Source organism: Camelus ferus, chromosome 10 (genome assembly GCF_009834535.1).
Source record: "Camelus ferus isolate YT-003-E chromosome 10, BCGSAC_Cfer_1.0, whole genome shotgun sequence".
In the NCBI taxonomy this organism is placed as follows: Eukaryota; Metazoa; Chordata; class Mammalia; order Artiodactyla; family Camelidae; genus Camelus; species Camelus ferus.
The window spans coordinates 5,324,737-5,343,664 of record NC_045705.1 but is presented as its reverse complement, the minus strand read 5'-3'; the positions used below and the strand labels follow the sequence as shown (position 1 = coordinate 5,343,664).

The following is an 18,928-nucleotide window of genomic DNA, read 5'->3' as shown; positions in this document are numbered from 1 at the left end:
GACGGGAATCATGGAACGTTTCTGAAACCAGATTCAGAGTCATTGTCTTATTTTTTTAATTTTTCTGGTCCCTGTCTTTATTAAATCCACTATGTAGTATTAAATAATCTTGAGTCATTTTCTCTACTCTCATGTTTTAAATAAAATTGCATAGCTGGCTTGAAGACTACTGCTGATCTTTCTAAAATTTTTGTTATACCCTTTTCCATAGGCAAGTTCTGTTGAGGCCAAAAGAAGTTCTTGGATTAAAAAAAGATGAGAAAAATATACCAGAACTATGATTAACTACACACTGTAGAAAACCACGTTAAAGAATAATGCCTCCAAGATATGTAAACACTGTGAGCTCAGTCTTCCCTCTACAACTCACAGCACTTTGGCCAGGACACAGAACTGTAATTTATTCTTTTGTGATTCACAATATCATAACTCACTCTGGTCATGTTTGAAAGTGAGAATTCTGTGTATCCACCTCCTGACACTGCTGCTTGGTCCTCAAAAGATATATGATAGCAAACATAACAAGCCCAACACACATTTATTTTCTTCCTGCTAGGTCTTCTGCTGCATTTTACTATCTGTTGTTTTATTCAGATACCCTGGACTTGAAAACTTCAAGGACATCTAGAATACAACTTCTCCTAGAGGGTTTTTTTTTTGTTTTGTTTAATTTTTTTTTTTTCTGTGAATTTCATACTGTCCTTGCTCAGCCTTTAAAAGGCATCTTCCAAGCAGAAGTGCAGCTAGCTCCAGTCTTAGAAAAGAGTCATTGATCAGAATAAGAAAAAGAGACATTTAATCCTTACTCCTCTGACTAACATTTGCATCCAAGTCACTCATGTCGCAGCCCTGTCACGTGCTAATTGGAGCAGAACGCTTTTACTCAGCCTCTGCTGTCTTAATTTGCCAAGTAACAGACAGCATTTATTGTCTCTATAAATGACAATAGCTCAGAACTTTTTAAATGCTGATGATTGAGTAAGCTCATCTCTGGTTCATTCTCTGCCACTCCCTAAGTTGTATACTTACCAAGATTCCCTTGTGTTTGTGTCATCTGTTTATGGAGGTTGTACGGGTTGATGCAGTTAAGTAATTCAAAAAAGCATTATGCAGATCAGTGACATATGATTGCGCCAAGAGTGGAAGCATTTGACTCTGACAAACAGAAAGGTAAAACACAAAACAAAAGTTAATTGTCTTGGACAAACTATAAAATGAGTGACTTAGGACGTGTAAAATTAGGTGTCCATGAGACAACTGTATAAAAATAATTTTAAAAGCCCTCAAGGATGCTGTCGTCAGACAACTTCACATGTTCTTACACCACTTTTAAAGGAAATTAAAAATTGTATATGATGCATTACAGACAGGACTTATGTTGAAAAAGATTCATATATTGTTGAGAATTTTTACCAGAATATTGATAATCAGAAAAAAATTTTATTCCTGCATAAGATAGGCCAAAGAATATAAAGTTAAATCATATTAATTAAATTTAAAGTATGTGTATAGACTTTTTAAAAGATTTTTTTTTTTTTTTACTAACTCAGTCCCAGCCCCAATTATGTCAGATAAGAGGGCTTCTATCTGATATAGCTTAAAAGTCAACCTTAAACTTACCCCAGTTCTGACTTTTACTAGCTGTGTGATCTTGGGCAAGGTATCTTCATCAATAAGAGATGTCAAGTTAATTAACATAGATTTTGTAGGTAAAGTGCATGATACAATGCCTCACATGTAGAATTTCATAAATGGTAGCTTTTGCTGGTATTATGGAAATTTAAGGGATAATGATTTTTTTCTTCTTGCATTATCCTGTGCCAAATAATTCACTTACTAGAGGCTCCAGTTTATTCAATAATTATTATTCAAAATATTAATGGAATACCTATTAAAACCAAGCAGGTTCTCTTCTAGACACTGGTTCTACAAAGATGAATAAGACAACGATTCTTGCTTTCATTAATACCACATTCCAATAGGAGAAAAAGGTAAATGAGAAATATATAAATAAATAGGATAATCTCAAGCACTGATAATTGCTAAGAAGAAAAGTAAGGCAGGGACAATGTAATGGAAACCAGTGACAGGGCTGACAGGAAGCAGAGGGGGTGACTGTTCTAAGGAGGATGATCAATAAATGTCCGAGGACCAGTGTGTTCAACGACTTAAAGCTATAGAGTCTGGAAAGAACTGATGGCAGAGGGGTCTAGGCAAAGGACACAATGAGTGCAACGTATATTTGGGAAACAGCAAGAAGGTCAATGTGGTGGGAGTGGAGTCTACAGTGCTGAGAGATGAAATCAGAAAGGCAAGGACCAGATTAGATATGATCTTGAACACTATATAAGGAGTTTGGATTTATTTTAAGGATAATCCTCCTAAACAGGGAAAGGATGTAGCCTGATTTGTTTTAAAATATAATTCTGACTGCTGTGTGACTAGCCTGTAAGAAGCCAAACTGAAGGAAACCGTTGCTGTAGAATTGGAGGGAGAGATTGATAGGCATTAATAGAAAGCTCTCTCTCTCTCAGAATCTCCTTCTCTGCACACTGACTTACACACATCATTAACAAGGCTGTTTCCTGTATACAGCTTTAAGAAAAAAAAGCTAACTTGTATTCAGGGGGCAGCATACTATCACTTGATTTATTGTATGTGACATATGTGTAGCAATCCTATTTCAGACTCCAATTAAGGTGTGATGTTTTTAAGTAGTTGTTTATGCAATCAACTGAACAATGCATTTATTATTTATAATTTATGACTTAATACTAATATAATGATATACTTATTTTAGTTTACTTACAAATATTTGCAATAATTCAGGGAAAAAAACAAAGTAATGTGATGTCATTTCATAATTTTTATTTGAATATCTCAGGTGATAATAGGTATATATCCTACACATTGAAACAAGCTCTTTTAAAAACGTGAGTTCTAAGATATCCGATGTTTAGTATGCAACTTAATATTTATGACTTTTCAGTCTCTTGATGAATAACAGTTTAGTGTACAACTGTCAGTTTCCATTAAAGTATTTCTAAAATATGCACCCTAATATGCTTTAATAACATTTATTAGCTAATTATAATTTAACTTGGCATGTAGTAGGAATGTAATATACATCTGATTAATTATGTTATTTTATTACTTTGATATAGGAATTTTATTAAAATCATGGAATACTTATGTTTTCAAGAGAGGCATATAAAATTTACATATTTCAGAACCTAAAGATTATTTCATTTACTTTTTACTTGAGAGAAAGAGAGAGAGAGAATGAGAAGAAAGCAAGCAAGCAAAAAGAATGTAGTTAGGTATCATAAAAAGAACAGATTTGGAAGAACTATTACTTTTTGTGTTTATGCCCCAAGACCCAAGCATTCACATTTGAAAATGAACACACACACACACACACACACACACGCACACGCGCACACACATAAAACCTCACATACACATGCAGGCTTTTTTCTATTTGAAGAAATTTTAATATAAAATGGATTATTTTAGTAATGAAGTTCACTGTACTATTTTTATTTGAAAACTGAAAGAATTGTGCCTGGAATATAAGGATTATTCCATAACAGCATGTTGAAAACATGAATACTGAGCCTAAATGTCATCTTATCAGAAATTATCTTCCATGAATCTCTGCAAAAATAGCCTTTATTCTCTGGTCACTCACTGTCCCTTTCACTCTGTGTTCATTTCTTCAGTGTGGATCACTCTCTGACGTCGACATATTTATTTGTGTGCTCACTGTTAGTCTTCCTGCACTGCCTCATCCAAAAGTAAGGTATTTATCTAAGCTCAATATCTTCTTGAATTTTTGCTAAAGATGCTTCTGTACTATTTTCAACTCCTCCCATTCTTACGAATGTATTTCCCTTCTGAGCTCTATAGCTGCACTACACTTAGAGTGTCCTGCTTTTTTGGCTCATAGCCAGTGGTTAACTTCTGTACATGTGAGTATGTGCACACGTGTGTGTGTTTTCTCTTTGACATTCCCAGTGTACAGCATATAAATGCTCTGAAATCATTTGCCTTTGTTGATGAAGGAGATTTAAGCCAGGAAAAGTGGTTGTAAATAGAGAGAGAACGTACCAGTTTTCAGGGCATGGACTGAGCAGAAGCTCATCAAAACAAGTTAAGCAAAACCGTATTAATGTCTCAGAACTCAGAATCTGAGAAAAACCAGTTTCATCAAGGAATAAGAAGTCACTACTTTCAATATGCAATTTTATGAATCATAAGTGTTGTTCTAGCAAATTTTAAGTCTCTAATTGTTATGTGTGATGTGCTGATTTTTCTTCTTTTCCTTTCTCGTAAAAAGCAGTGTATAAATAATAAAAATGTTTTAAACTATGTGAACAAAAAATACTGCAAACCATATCAGTAAAGAAAGAATGCTGAAAAAATCAAGTCATCAGCGGCTGCCGCCACCCCCCAGTGAAGACAAGCCTGCAGCCACTCACAGTGGTGCACCCTGAGGGGACTCAGAATAAGAAAGGACAGGATACTGGCCCTAAATAGCTAGGTGCTTGTCAAAGGAATGAATTCAATGGGCCCAAATGTTTGCTCCTTCCCATACATAGAAAAGTGCTAAATTCTTTCACTTGAGATGCCTGGTTTTCTTTAGTTAATAAGTAATCTTTTAATGTTCCAACTACCTGGTCTTTGTTGTAAAACTCCTGTGTATCCTGGCTCCTCCCCTGCCTCTTCGGAGCAGTCCCTCAGAGTGATCTGAGAGGCTGTCATCCAGGCTCGAAGGGGTTCGAGTCCTCAGCAATGTCCCCAAATAAAACGTAACTCTCAACTTTTAGGCTGTGCATTTATTTCAGTTGACAATTATAAAAATTAGTGATAAGGTCAATTTTTCTGCTTCAAATAGTATTTATTTCTGATATTTATTTGAAAGAAAACAGAGATGATGAAAAGTATCTTTTCTGAAGAGGGTGTCGATGAATCAATCATTATTACCTCATTAACTTTTTTTCCTCAATTAGTGATTCCTGATCATGTAATTAAAGTAGATTTTCAAGGCTCAGAATTAAAAATATAAATAAAATGAAATAACGTTCAGGTAGAAGACTCACTAACAAGAGATTTTCCACTCTGGATATTGAGTTATGATACTGAGATATATTGAGTTATGACCTAACTAGGGGGAAAATGCTTATCTGCATTTTTAGATCTTCCCTAAAAGAGATAACCAGAATTTCTAAGTCTGTTGGGAGAAACCAGTTACAAAGAAGCAATTGTTATTTAAAAATTATCAATACACTGTACAGGTATTTCTCAATTTAATTGCTTTTGGCCAAGAAGGACACCAGAAACTGACACCTGAAAACCCAGAAGTTACTTGTCTACTACAGGAATTTCTAATGTACATTTGTCAAGTTTTTGCATATTAAGTTTCATGCTAGAATTTCATATTTTTTATGTTTATTGTATTTGTCAGGACAGATAAATGAATCAAAGGATATGAATGTGCTGTACTGGTTATTGTTATAAAAATGGCATTAGATAAAAAATGTTAAATATTTATGAAAATCCTTATTTCCCTTAGATTCTGGCTAGCAAAGGACTGAGAGAAATAACTCACCAAAGAAGGGAACTGTATAACACACAGAAAATCACAGGAGTTATAAACAAAGGCAATTGACATTAATAATTAAATGAGAAAAATTCCCTGTGGATGTTTAGATGAGTACAGATACCATGTGTAAAATCACTTGCTTAACTGATCACTAGTTATGTTCTAGACCAGAGGACTATATATTAATGAAACTGGTTCTTTTAGCCTGTTTTTCTGATCTAATAATTTGTCTACTATAATAAATATAGCTATTATACATTCCCTATGAGGAAAAATCATCCCCTTTAGAACCTGATGTTTTTAGTATCTGTCAGGGAGTATTCAAAATAAATAAATGTGATAGGGAAAGTTGATCACTTTTCCAAAGTTTTTGTGTTGGGCTTTAAATTAATTCTTCTGGAAATTTTATTATTGTCATCAATATGTTAATCTGACCTTTGCACTAAAAGTTATTTATCATTTTATTATGGGATTTTTTATTTAGTTTCTGTTTGTGTGCCTTTTTTGTTTATCTTCTCTGTTTTGAAAACTCTTATCTGTCTCAACAGGGCATTTGTTAATGAAGAAACGTCAGAGCTGCTAAATACACCAGGACACGGCGATCCTAGTGACCAAGGATGGCTTCCTCTTGGAAACTTATGCTGTTTCTGTCAGTCACTGGATGTCTTTCAGGTAAAAAGCTTTTCTTTTGTATCAAATAACAAAAATAGATAAAGATCTTCATTCACTATATCCTCAGGTGTTCAATTAAATTTTAAATCAGTATTCAAACTTTTCCACAAAAGAAAGAGAAAACAATCCTTAAACCTTTGTTAACACTGCAGAAAGTCACATCTAATAAGGTACATAGAAAAATGCCATATAAGTATTTTATACTTCTATAAACGGGTAGGTAGATACATCTGTGAAAACATGAAAAAGTAAGTGAATATTTTCAGACACATTAAAAGTTAAATGAAAACTCTTGTCCATCATGATTATGGTTACTAAAAAAGAAATAAAGAGTCTTTAAATATTTTATCTTATTTTAGGTTCTTTCTGTGCAGTATTGTCATCTTCCCTGATGATCTGGTCCCCCTTTTATCTTCTCAATGTCACTCTCCTCTTGAAATCATAAACTAACTGAAGGGAATGGCAGTAGGTTTGAAAGATGAAATAAAGGATGCTCAGTTAAAACTGAATTTCAAATGAACAACAAATAATTATTTTAGTTCTAGAATGTTCCACACAATATTTTATTTCATTGTATCTAAAATTTAAATTTAACTGGTGTCCAGTGTATTTATTTACTAACCTGACAATGCTAGGTGAAGGGGGAGTGGTAGATTGCAATATCCCTCCAAAGTTTTATTTTCATGTACTTATCCCCCCAAATAGTCACTTTGAAGGAGGTAGGAGGTATTATACCACGGTTGTGGAAAGACAAAAGTACTCAGCCTGAGGTGGTGTCCACCATGGCTGGATTTGCAGCTCATAAGGGAATCTGGTTGCTGCTCTTTCCAGTGAAACAATGACGGTGAGTTTGGAGGTAAGTTGCTGTTTAAATCTTATAGACAAATCTGAAAGAAGTGAAAAACAAAGGACATTTCTCATTTTTAAATTGTCTACATTTAATGTGAAGCATGTACACATATATATTTGTTATTTTTTTAAATACGAATTTATTTGCAGTAGGTACCTGTTTATATAAAACTGATTCGATTGTGAAAGGATCAGTTGTCAAGAAAAATTATTTTCCAAAACTTCCTGTCACTTTCACTTTGCTGTTTTAGCAAATGATTCTGGAAGGGCAGCCCTTATTATACTCTTGTTGCTTGGTGATACTTACATTCAATATTTACTATTTTATTCTTTGGTTTTCTCTGGCTATTGTCTTTATTTGTTTATGAGTATCACATTATAGGACCTATTCTGCACACTAACTTACTACTATTACAGAAAATGTGGGTAATTAAGCCATAAGTCATAATCACCTTTTATGTTGTTGCTACTCTCTGAACCAACAAAACTGATTGAAGAAATAAGAGAAGACTCAGATTGTATTTCCTCTTTGTTTTATTTATTCATTTTTTAATGGATGGGTTATCTTGAGTGCGCTTAACTAGGAAATCTAGAACTCTTATACATCCTTACGTTCAAAAACTGGCTATTCGGAGTAATGGAAGTTTGACAGCTTTCACAAGGATATACATCTTTATATTAAAAATGAACTCGTAATTAGAACAACAATTAGATACTATTATGCATATCAGAATGGCTAAGATCCAGAAAAACAAAAAAGTAAAAACAATACCAATTGCTGTTGAGGATGCAGAAAACAAGAAAGTCTGTTCATTGCTGGCAGGGAGGCAAAATGGTGCAGCCACTTTGGAAGACCGTTTGGGCTAAACAGTCTTACCATCTGATCAAGCAGTTGGACTCTTAGATGTGTATTTTTTAAAATTTATGGGCACAGGAAACGCCTACACAAGGAAGTTTATAGGAGCTTGAATAATAATCACCAAAAACTGGAAATTACCAAGATGCTCTTCAATAAGTTAATAGATAAACTGTAGAAATTCCATATCAGGTAATACTAGGCAGTGATAAAAATAACTTAACTATCAAGTCATGTAAACACATGGATGAATACTATATGCATATTACTAAGTGAAAGAAGCCAGTCTGAATAGGTTACACACTGTATGGTTTTATTTATATGACCTTTGACTATAGAGAATGCACAGATCAGTGATTGCCAGGGGTTAGGGTCAGGGGCTGACCAGATGAGTGAAGGAGGAATAGGCATTTCTCAGGGGGTGCAACTACTCTGTACGATACTGTAATGGTGGGTGAGTAACATTATGCACTTAGCAAAACCAATAGAACTTTATAGCAAAAAGCAAACTTTAATGTACATACATTTTTAAAAATAATTTAGGAGGTTAGAGGATCCCAGAATGGAATGCAGAATGTAGCAAAGAATCTAACTGCATTACAAATATATGAAGCAACTTCCATTTTAGGGGAATGGAGGGGGAAAAGTACTGACCTAAGTAAACTTTGGAAATAAATCTGCAAGACTAAAGGCAAAAAAAAAGTAAATTGGCGCTGTACTCTAGTTATTAACATTCTTTCCCTCTGTTAGCAATTCTGAAACCCCTCTATGTAGAGTTGAACAGTTAAGTCAATGGATGGTGGATGGTGGGAGCCAGGTGCCTCACTATTGGAGTGGGAGGTTACAGATAAGCAAGAGAAGGCAAAAATGACCCATGTGGTAATGGGTTAGAGTTGGAGACTTCAGTATGAACTCATGTTTAGCTTAATATAGATACAGATGGTTACATATAAAAAGTATTTATAGATATGTATATATAGATGGCTAGGTGTACACACATATATTTTCTTTCTCTGTGGTCTGAGAAGGCCTACAAGCAATGTACTCCAGTAGAAACCAGCACACAAAGTGCCCAGATCTTGGTTTCTAATATCCCATATTGATATGAATAAGTGATTGAATACATAATCAAAAGAATAGGTAAATTTCCCATGTAGATGAATTTTAAATAATTTATGTAGATACTTTGGTCTCAGGAGATGAAATGTAACTACCTCTTCCATAAGTGTGGACCTCACGTAGTGACTTGTTTCTAAAAAGTACGGAATGGAAAAGGGGGATTTAAAAAAAAAACAAAGTAACTTTACAGTGGGGGAAACTGATAAGGACTAGTTCAGCCCAGTGATGAACAACGTCAACGTCAGCACTGAAAGCATTTACCTGAATATAACGTGGTGAGAAGGGCACTCACCTCTGTAGTCTTCCTTCCTAACATCTATGACTCTAACCTAATCACGAGAAAATTATCAGAAAGGTCCCAACTGAGGGGCGTTCTATGAAACACCTGGCCAGTAATCCTCAACATTTTCAAAGTCATCAAAAACTAGTAATATTGGAGAAATTATCACAGAGAGTGGAGGCTAAGGGGACATACCAGATAAATGTCAGGTATTAACCTGGATAAGAACCTGCAATAGAAAAATAATCCTGTAAAAAACAAGGAAATCTGAATAAAGTATGATCTTCCGTCAAAAATAAAATGTCAGTGTTGGCCCATTACTCATGAGAAATGTGCCATATTAATGTAAGATGTTAGTAATAGGAGAAACTGGTTGTGGGTTTATGGAAACAAAATGGACTTAGCATAATGTTCTAAATACTTCATGTGGACAAAATATGACTGGGACCTAAAATAAGACAGTAGTGAAGTACATCAACAAGAGATGAGAGATTCAAATGATTTTTGGCAATAAAATATATAAAATTTGGTAAATGATTAAATATTTTGTATTAGAGGGAATAGTCAGGATTCTCACTTTGCTTATGGAGTAAATGATGTTACCATTTACTTGGATATGGAATAAAGTGTCAGGGGGTATAATTTAGGGTGGGGAAATACTGAACTCACTAATGCACATGTTGAGCTTCACCTATCGGTGACACACTCAGATGGAAGTGTTTAAAGTTTAGGAAAGATGACTGAGCTTAAAGTAAATCTGGGCTTCATTATTGCATGGATGAATTTGAAGCTTTGGGAAGGAAAATAATCACCCAAGGATTATGTAGATAGTGATGAATCATAAGGCAAGGAAGAAATTCTGAGAAACACGTGCTTTTAAGGGGCAAGAGAAAATATAGATTGGAAAGAAAAGGTGACTTGTGGGTTGGGGGAACCTTGGGAAGCAGTGATAATGGAACAGCTTCAGAAAGGAAGTGGTCAACATGGCAATGCTGTAGGAAGGTTACATGAGATTAGTATTAAAGACTTTTCTTTTTAATGATAATGGTAATTTCCGTTAATGAAGTAGTAGAAACATCTGTCTTATGAGTGAGCTGTGAAATGATTAGCAGAGGAGGAAAATTAGACAATTACTATACATTTTGTTTTCTGAAAAGTTAGAGAAAGAAAAAGAGAAAAAAATGACAGGAAATTCGGGGAGGCGTGTGTATCTATACGTTTGTGGATGTGTGTTTTAAGGTGGGAGAAACTACTATTTATAGAAATTCAGTCCACCTAGTACATTAAAGACATGTCAGTTAGCTTTAATATTGCATTGCACTAATTAGTTTTAACTTCGTGACAAACCATCCTCAAATTTATTAGCTTAAATTAAACTAAAAAATGTTTTAAAAATATTATTTCTCACAATTCTGAGGCTCAGCTTGGTGATTCTTCCTGTCTGGGCAGGTTCAGCTGGTCTCTGCAGTTTTCAAACCTCTCCCATGATGTTTGAAAGAATAAGATTGACAGTGTCATGTGGTCTCACTTGTGTTGCTGGTGATTGGCTCCTACTAGCAAAGGCAGTGGGAATGACCTGGTCGTGTCTCTGATCATCCAGTAGTCAAGCCCAGGCTCCTTCACGGGGCTGTGTTTGCCAGGTTCCCAGATCAGCAAGAGAAAGGGCAGACTGCTATTTGCAAGCATGTTTCAAGCCTCTGTGTCATATTTACTAATGTCTCCTTGACCAAAGCAAATCACAGAGGCCAAGACCAGATTCAAACAGTGGAAGAGCAGATGTGATCTCTTGAAGAGAGTGGCTGCAAAGCATATTGTAAAGAATATGCAATGTAATATTATTAACTCTAGCCACTATGCTGTACAGTGGATCTCTAGGAAGTGTGCATCTTGAATAATTGAAACTTTGTATCCTTTGATTAATACTTCCTCCTTCCCCCTCTCTCTCCAACTCCTGGCAATTACCATTCTACTCTGCTTCTATGAGTTTGACTATTTTAGATTCCTCATGTAAGTAGTATGCTTGAAAAAGTTTGCTAAAAGGATAAATCTTAAGTATTCTTACCACAAAATAATGATAATAATGATAATGATAATAATAATAATAATAATAATAATAATAATAATAATAATAATAATAATAATAATGGCAGGAGAAAACTTTTGGAGGTTATGGACACATTTAAGGCATAGGCTGCAGTGATGGTTTCATGGGTATATACTTATTCCAAACTCATCAAGCTGTATACATTAAATATGTACAGCTTATTATATATCAATCATACCTTAATAAAGTTGTTTAAAGCGTGCATTAAAGCAATAAAAAATAGCCATGCCCATTTTTCAGCTCTGCCAGATATTTATTGATATCTATGAATGTTTTAATGCAAATAATAACAATCCTGTTTCAGTTAACAAGAAAAAAAAATGGACTTTCTTTGTATCTTTACTTCAGAAATAGTGACAGTGAGAAAACTGTGATATAACTTCATTAGCTGAGCTTAAAAAAAAACTTTAAAAATATGTGTAGGGATAGTTATTGGGAGGAGACAGTAAGGTTCAGGATTTATTCAAGCAGCTTGACTGACATCCCATGGTTCTTTGTAAATTGCTTTTCATTCAATCTCCATGTTGAAACAAATAAACAATAGTAAAAAAACTAAGGAGTTTAAATTATCCTGCTCTGTTACACAGAATAGCCTATCCAATGAATTTCTTAATCATTATACTCCTTTTGAAAAGTAGCTAGTAATTATTTTAATTTCTTTTTAAGTGTTCAACAATTGGGGAAAGCTATTATAATAATGTTTATTGCAAACAGATTTCTTTCTGTGAGATACTATAGAACAGCCTGATAAGACTCTAAGATTAGGGTAGATAATGCATGTAAAACATGTCATATACAAATATTAATTTCTAATATGTATTATTAGAACAGACTAGAAAGCAGCTATTATTAGACTCATTAACATTCAATCTTTTAGTTGAAGATTTTTGACAAAGTGTTCTTTTTTCACTCCCCAGTACCAGCATATATTTTTCAGCATCACAAGTCTGTTCATACATTTTTATCAAAGTTATAGACTTAAAATCATATTAAATTAGATTTATTAAAACTGGATATATTTACATCTTTTCTAAACTAAAAAAAAAAAAAAATTCCCTAACTGAAGTTATAAATCTTAGAATTAAAAATAATTTGGAGATTATGTGATCCAGCCCTGTGTACTTGGGCAAGTAAAATACTGTTTGTTCTCAATAGGGATGGGACCCGGGGAGGTTCTATCACGTGTCAAATGTCACACAGATGGTAACTAGTGGGGGAGCAATGAGAAGGCTGCCTCCTATAGCAATGCTTTCAACATACCAGGTAACATGAAAATGAGACAAAGGAGCAAATCCAGTTGCTCAGAGCTGCACTGACCTCCTTCCTACATGAGTACTTCTAGTTACTTTCTCCTCAATTACTTTCAGATGCTTTCGATATAAGCTGTACTGCTTTAAAAACAACCAAAACATGAGACTTTTTTTTTGTACTTTGACCCCATTCTCCTCCATTGGGTTAAATCCATTTTATTGGAAAGGTGACAGTCTGTTGCTTCTGCCAAGAGGATGATATACTATTGAACAGACAATGTCTGTCATTGATAAGCTTATATAAATACTCTCCTTCTTACTGGCAGTGTGGTAAATAGCACAGAACTTTGTCACTGTCAGCTAGGGCTGCCTAAGAACTTTACAAGGAAAATGAAAACACAAGTGTTACTGAAAACAGGTGCCTGATAATATTAAGCCTGATGCAGCTGAGAAAGAGAAATGGATTATGGCTCCTCTGTGATCATTGTGAAATTATGTGTGTGCACATTGTATGGGTCCCCCAGGAAGTCATGATGATAACGGAGCCTACCTCGGTGCAGGAAACCAAGTTGACTCTTATCAGCTCCGCACTGGTGGTATTACATATATAATTAATCAGAATACAATTTAATTTCTCCTTGTCAGCAAGGTGGCAGGGTGGGAGAGTGTCACCTAAATTTAGAGAGTTTTATTTGTTATTTTTATCTTAAAGGCTAGGAAAATGTTAAAAGGTGTCTATAATTGTCAGCAACTCCTGGAGTGATATAAAGTTAAACCAACTAAAAAGAGCCAGATTCAGCCTCCCAGAGAAGTGAGACTAAAAATGTGTTCTCAGTGTTATGGCAATTAAAGAGAGAACTAATTTATTAGGTCAGTTAAATGTTTTTTTTTTTTACATAAAAATATATAAAAGATATTTTTCCACTTGAATTTTGGCTAAGGAGTAAGCAATATACATCAAATTGTGTTGTAATCTAGAAAGTGACATCGAAGTTATCTCATGCATCTTAAACTGAACTGGAATTATTTCCAACAATGATAAATACTTGCCAATAGAAAATTAATCATGTGCATTTGTTCTTTCTTTTATTTTAAAGTAATGCTCAAAGAATTTGTATCATAACAAGTGTCCACAAGAACATGTGAACGAATGTTCACAGTATTGTTTTTTAAGCAGAGATAAATGTATACCACAGTAATACTATGTGAAATATGTTTATTCATGGTGAAGATGTCTTATTGCTTAACATGAGCTTCTGGGGAGCTGCCCCTCTGCAGTAATTTGAGTAATTTTCTTGTCAGCAAGAAACAGCTACTTTTCTATATTTCGTTGGTTCAAATACAAGTCTATTCTGTCTGTAAAATGGAGAGATAGTTACATTCATTGGGTACCAAGGCAAGCTGGACATAGATGAGATGCAGAACAAATGCAGGGAAAAATTCTTGCTGCCCTTGACTTTAAATAGATTTTATCAGGTTTATCAGGACATAAATACTGAAAATATATCATGTGTAAAACAAACCCTATATAACTAGTGACAATGGAAAACTTTGAAACGATTTTATAATAAAAGTGATAAAAGAACTAAATGAATGAGAACTAAAGATTCAGTTGATGTTTAAGGTTATTTTTTGACCAGGGATCCAGGGGAGACTTCCTTATTTTGGCAAGTTCTTCTCTGAATTAATTAATGGATGCTTTTTATAAGCCAATGAGTAAACTATTCAGAACTTCAATATACAAATGGCTTAGAGGGGGCAGGCAAAAAAATTTTTGTAGTTGAGCTCTGGGTATGTATCCTAGTCATAATTTATAGAACAATTTGACCTGCCTATTTTATATCCAGATTAACAGTAATGACTTTCAATTGCAGATTATCTGCTATATTGGGGATATTGAGAACTGGTCTTTGTATATTGTCTCATAAGCAAGTATAATTATCCATAGTGTAAAGCAAGATACAAAGACTTTGCAAAAATAATCTTGTTTTTTCTTAATGCATCGTGTATAAGTATCATTTTCAGTATCCTGATATCTTGGTGAGATTATAATTTTCCATAGCAAGGAAGAATCATCATATGGTAAGTAAGCCAGAATCCCAGTCTCAAAAGACAGATTTTTTTTTAAAGGTTAATACTACTTACAACTGCTATCTTTAAATAGCTAAAGTTTGTTTTATATAAGCAGCTTACACTTATTCTAAAGAAATTGAAAGGGACAAACCAGTCAAAATACAGAAAAACGAGAGGTACAATTAATTTGTCTAAAACAGAAGATCATTCTAAGCAGCCAGTGTTGCTCAGTAGTAGAATCAACTGTATCTCAAGAGAGTTTGTCAGTGCTCTGTAAAGAAAGTTCGAGCATGAACTAAATGACCATTATGTAAAGATAATTTTAGCATCAAAGGGCTTGCTCAATCAAAAGATATAAATTTTTCCTTTAATTCTTAAATCTGTGATTCTGAAAGTTGGACTTTGAGGAATAGTTACAAGTTTTTTATTTTGTTTTTATCATATTTTTAATAAAAGAGGATGTTTAATAATAGAGGATTACCAAATGAGAGAATGGTGAACTGTAATAGGTAGAAGAACTGAGAATGATTTCTCAAAGAACTAAAAATAGACTTATCATATGATCCAGCATTCCCACTCCTTAGGCATATATCTGGGGGAAACTCTAATTTGAAAAGATATATGCACCCCAGTGTTCATAGCAGCAATACCCAAGACATGGAAGCAACCTAAATGTCCATAGACAGATGACTGGATATGGAAGCAACCTAAATGTCCATAGACAGATGACTGGATAAAGAAGTTGCAGAATATTTATGCAATGGAATACTACTCAGCAATAAAAAAGAATAAAATAATGTCATTTGCAGAAACATAGGTGGACCTAGAGATCATCATTCTAAGTGAAGAAAGCCAGAAAGAGAAAGAAAAATACCATATGATATCACTCATATGTGGAACCTAAAAAAAGAAAAAAGACACAAATGAACTTGTTTGCAAAGCAGAAACAGACTCACAGACATAGTAAACAGTCTTATGGTTACTGAGGGAAAGGGTGTGGAAAGGGATAAATTTGGGAGTTTGAGTTTGCAAAAGTTAGCCACTATATATAAAAATAGATTAAAAAAACAAAATAAATTTCTTCTGTATAGCACATGGAACTATATTCAATATCTTGTAATAATGAATAAGAATATGAAAATGAACATATGTATATGCATGACTGGGACATTGTGCTGTACACCAGAAATTGGTACATTGTAACTATACTTCAGTTTAAAAAAAAAAGAAAGAAAGAAGAAGAATGGAAACTGAGAATGGAAAGAATTGGTAGGAGGTTAGAAACAATATAGGGATACATCCAATGGAATTGACACTTATTGGACATAAGGGATAAAAGAGGAGAAAACAAAAGATCTTCATGTCTATTATTTTGAGCCAGCTTGTGGGATAAGAGTGGAGCCAGGAGTAGAAATAAAGATGAAAAAAGGAAATTAGTTTGAAATTAAAGATGGCAAACTATGATGGAATATTGAATTTAAGAAATAAACAATAGCTATTGTGAAATAAATGCAATGAATTGGGGGGAAATAATGCACCAGAATCTCATTATGGAGCATAAATTGGCAAGAACCTAATCTGTTTTGGATTCCATCCCAGGAGATATATTTTTACAGCAATAAAATAGACCTGATTGTAAAAAGTCTTTTCATGAACTCAAATGATTCCATTCTATGACACCATTCTGTTTGGTCAGAACCTCATTTTAAATAAAGTTTCCTATAAGCTTCCAGAAATGTTTCCTTTCTGAACGCAAAATTTAGTAGTATTTAGGGGAAGATAGCCTAGAATTTGGAGGACTGTGTACTAATTTAAACTTTGCCACAAATTTTGGGATTTTTTTTGGCAAGTTCTCATTTCTTTCTTTGTAACACAATGGCTTGTGCCACATTATTTTAAATATTCCTCCTTATGCTAATACTGTTTTCCAATCATCTCAGAAATTTTACTACAGCCTCAAAGTTGAGAACGATAGACACTGTGTGCCAATATTTGAAAGAATGTTGCTAGACACATCCATGTGTTATTTACTAGAAGATGACGAATATGGTCCTGCCTTAACAATCAATTAGAAATTTAAAGAAAGTTAAAAAAAAAGTTTAAAAAATCATCAGACTGTATAAAGCTGATGGAAGTGGAATGAGTTATCTTTTCCCATCACTAAGGAGAAAGAAAGAAGATACTTTCCTCAAGCCAAGAGAGGAAGCTCCAGAAGAACTCACTGTGGCAGTGGGAGTGTCTGCAGTAAGAACAGCTTTGTCCCTCACTCCACCACTAAATACTTGCTAAGCTACAGATGCCCCTTACAAAGAAAACCATGGAACAGAACATGCTAGAAAAATCTTGGGAAAGCCTGACATGCTTTCCCTAAATTTTGAGGGTGGGTGATATGGTAGTGTGAGTATAGAAACTAAGTCCTGTTTCTCAAAGTCGTGAGGTTGATAAGAGCTACCCTTTAAGGCTGAATGAGATGAAAAGGTCACAGAGGATACACTAAGTTCTAGCATGTCAAAAGGCAAAGCTTATGAGCTTCCTGGGGGACAAAAGTGGATCCTGTGGAGGTGGCGAAGCTTGAGCCACCTTGATGGATTCTAGTCAACACCACGTGACAGGGAGAGATGACCTCAAAAAGAAAAGGAAGGTAGACTCCTAGGGGCTAGACCTGGGAAGGGAGTGATCAGCATAGGACGTCTGTCAGAGAATACATTGCCATGGCCAGAAACTGGGCAGCATGATGGTTTATAGGAGCCTCTAAGGAACCATCATGTGTGAGCGGCCAGAGAATCAGCATTTTGGCATCTGACATGCCAATAGCCCTGGTGACCATATCACAACAGTGTCAGTCAACTAATATTTTTGGCTTTTATCTTTCCAACAGTATCTGAAAGATTTGTCAGAAGGGAGGACAGGGGAAAAAAAAAGAAACACCATTTTGCCAGGTCTCCTTGCTACAGGGCAAACCTAATCTGGAGAAAAGAGGGATGAGAAACTGAAGTTTTGGTCTCGGCAGGGCTGGATATGTTAGTATATTGAAAATGGGTCACAATTACCAAAGCATGCCTTGTTTTAACACCTTAAAACATATGGAAATCTGAGGACTCATTGAGAATGTGATTTAAGGCAGAGGAAGGATAATCTGGTGGGAGATGATTAAAGGCAGTAATTGGAGAAAAATAAAACTTTTCAGTCTCTATCAGTAGCCTTTCCTTGGTATTATTCTTTCAGTAAAAAACTATTGAGTGCTACTCTGAGTCAAGCAATGTCCTGGATGTTGCAGATAAACCAGAGGGAAAAAACACCCTACACATTCTTCGTTCACTGAGGTTCCAGACATTTGGACTGATGAACAAATCTTGAAGAACACTGAGGGAGGAGAAATGTCCAGGAGTCTCCATGGTATAGAACACACCTTATATTAATGATACTTTTATTACAGATCTTTCTGAGACCCTCTCCTGGCACATTTACTAAGTCACAACAAAAAACTGCAGGAAAAAAACAAGGCTTAAGTGAATGGTGAGGTACTGAATGTATTTGAATAGGTGAAAAGTGCATTAAAGCGGAAACAAATGCACTAGCATTTTGCACAGACAGCCGTAGCTCTGCCTGCTTGTATCTTTTGACACATTATAGAGATTCTTGCCCAGTTCCCTCCACTTCCCCCAAGCACTTATATGTTCCATAACCATATGGTCTAAATGGACTCTTCACATTTAGGAAAATAAATTGAGAGTGTATGACTTGCAGATCTACAAATGATTAATCTTAGTGTTTAGAGAAAGCTTGGAATCCAGAACAAATAGATGTTTTTACTAGATTAATGTGTAGAAGTTATGGCATTTATGTTTCTACTAGGCATTTTGCTGTAATTTATGTCAACACAGTAGTTTGTTATAGAGTGTTATGATTTTCATTTAATTAAAAACATGAGTGCCAGAGAGCTTTTTCTCTTTTGAGAGACAATGTAAAAAAATCTATCCTTAGAGTAATAAATAAAATAGAAAAAAACCCAGAATGTTTAACATAGCCTATGTGGATATTGCATGATAATCACCATAGACATATATTCAAAACAAGTCAGACAATCTTTCAATCGTTGCTTCTAAAATACTTAAAGATG

At 34.5% G+C, this 18,928-nt stretch overlaps 1 protein-coding gene across 1 annotated transcript in view; it reads left to right on the top strand.

Annotated features, from left to right (window-relative positions):
• The first annotated feature begins 3,669 nt into the window (after positions 1-3,669).
• The window catches only part of CNTN5 (contactin 5), a 550,779-nt gene continuing 535,520 nt past the window's right edge, over positions 3,670-18,928 (top strand). The window contains 2 exon segments of the mRNA XM_032488283.1: positions 3,670-3,802; positions 6,154-6,277. Of these exon segments, the coding sequence (XP_032344174.1) occupies positions 6,223-6,277 (55 nt within the window). The 5' untranslated portion in view covers positions 3,670-3,802; positions 6,154-6,222.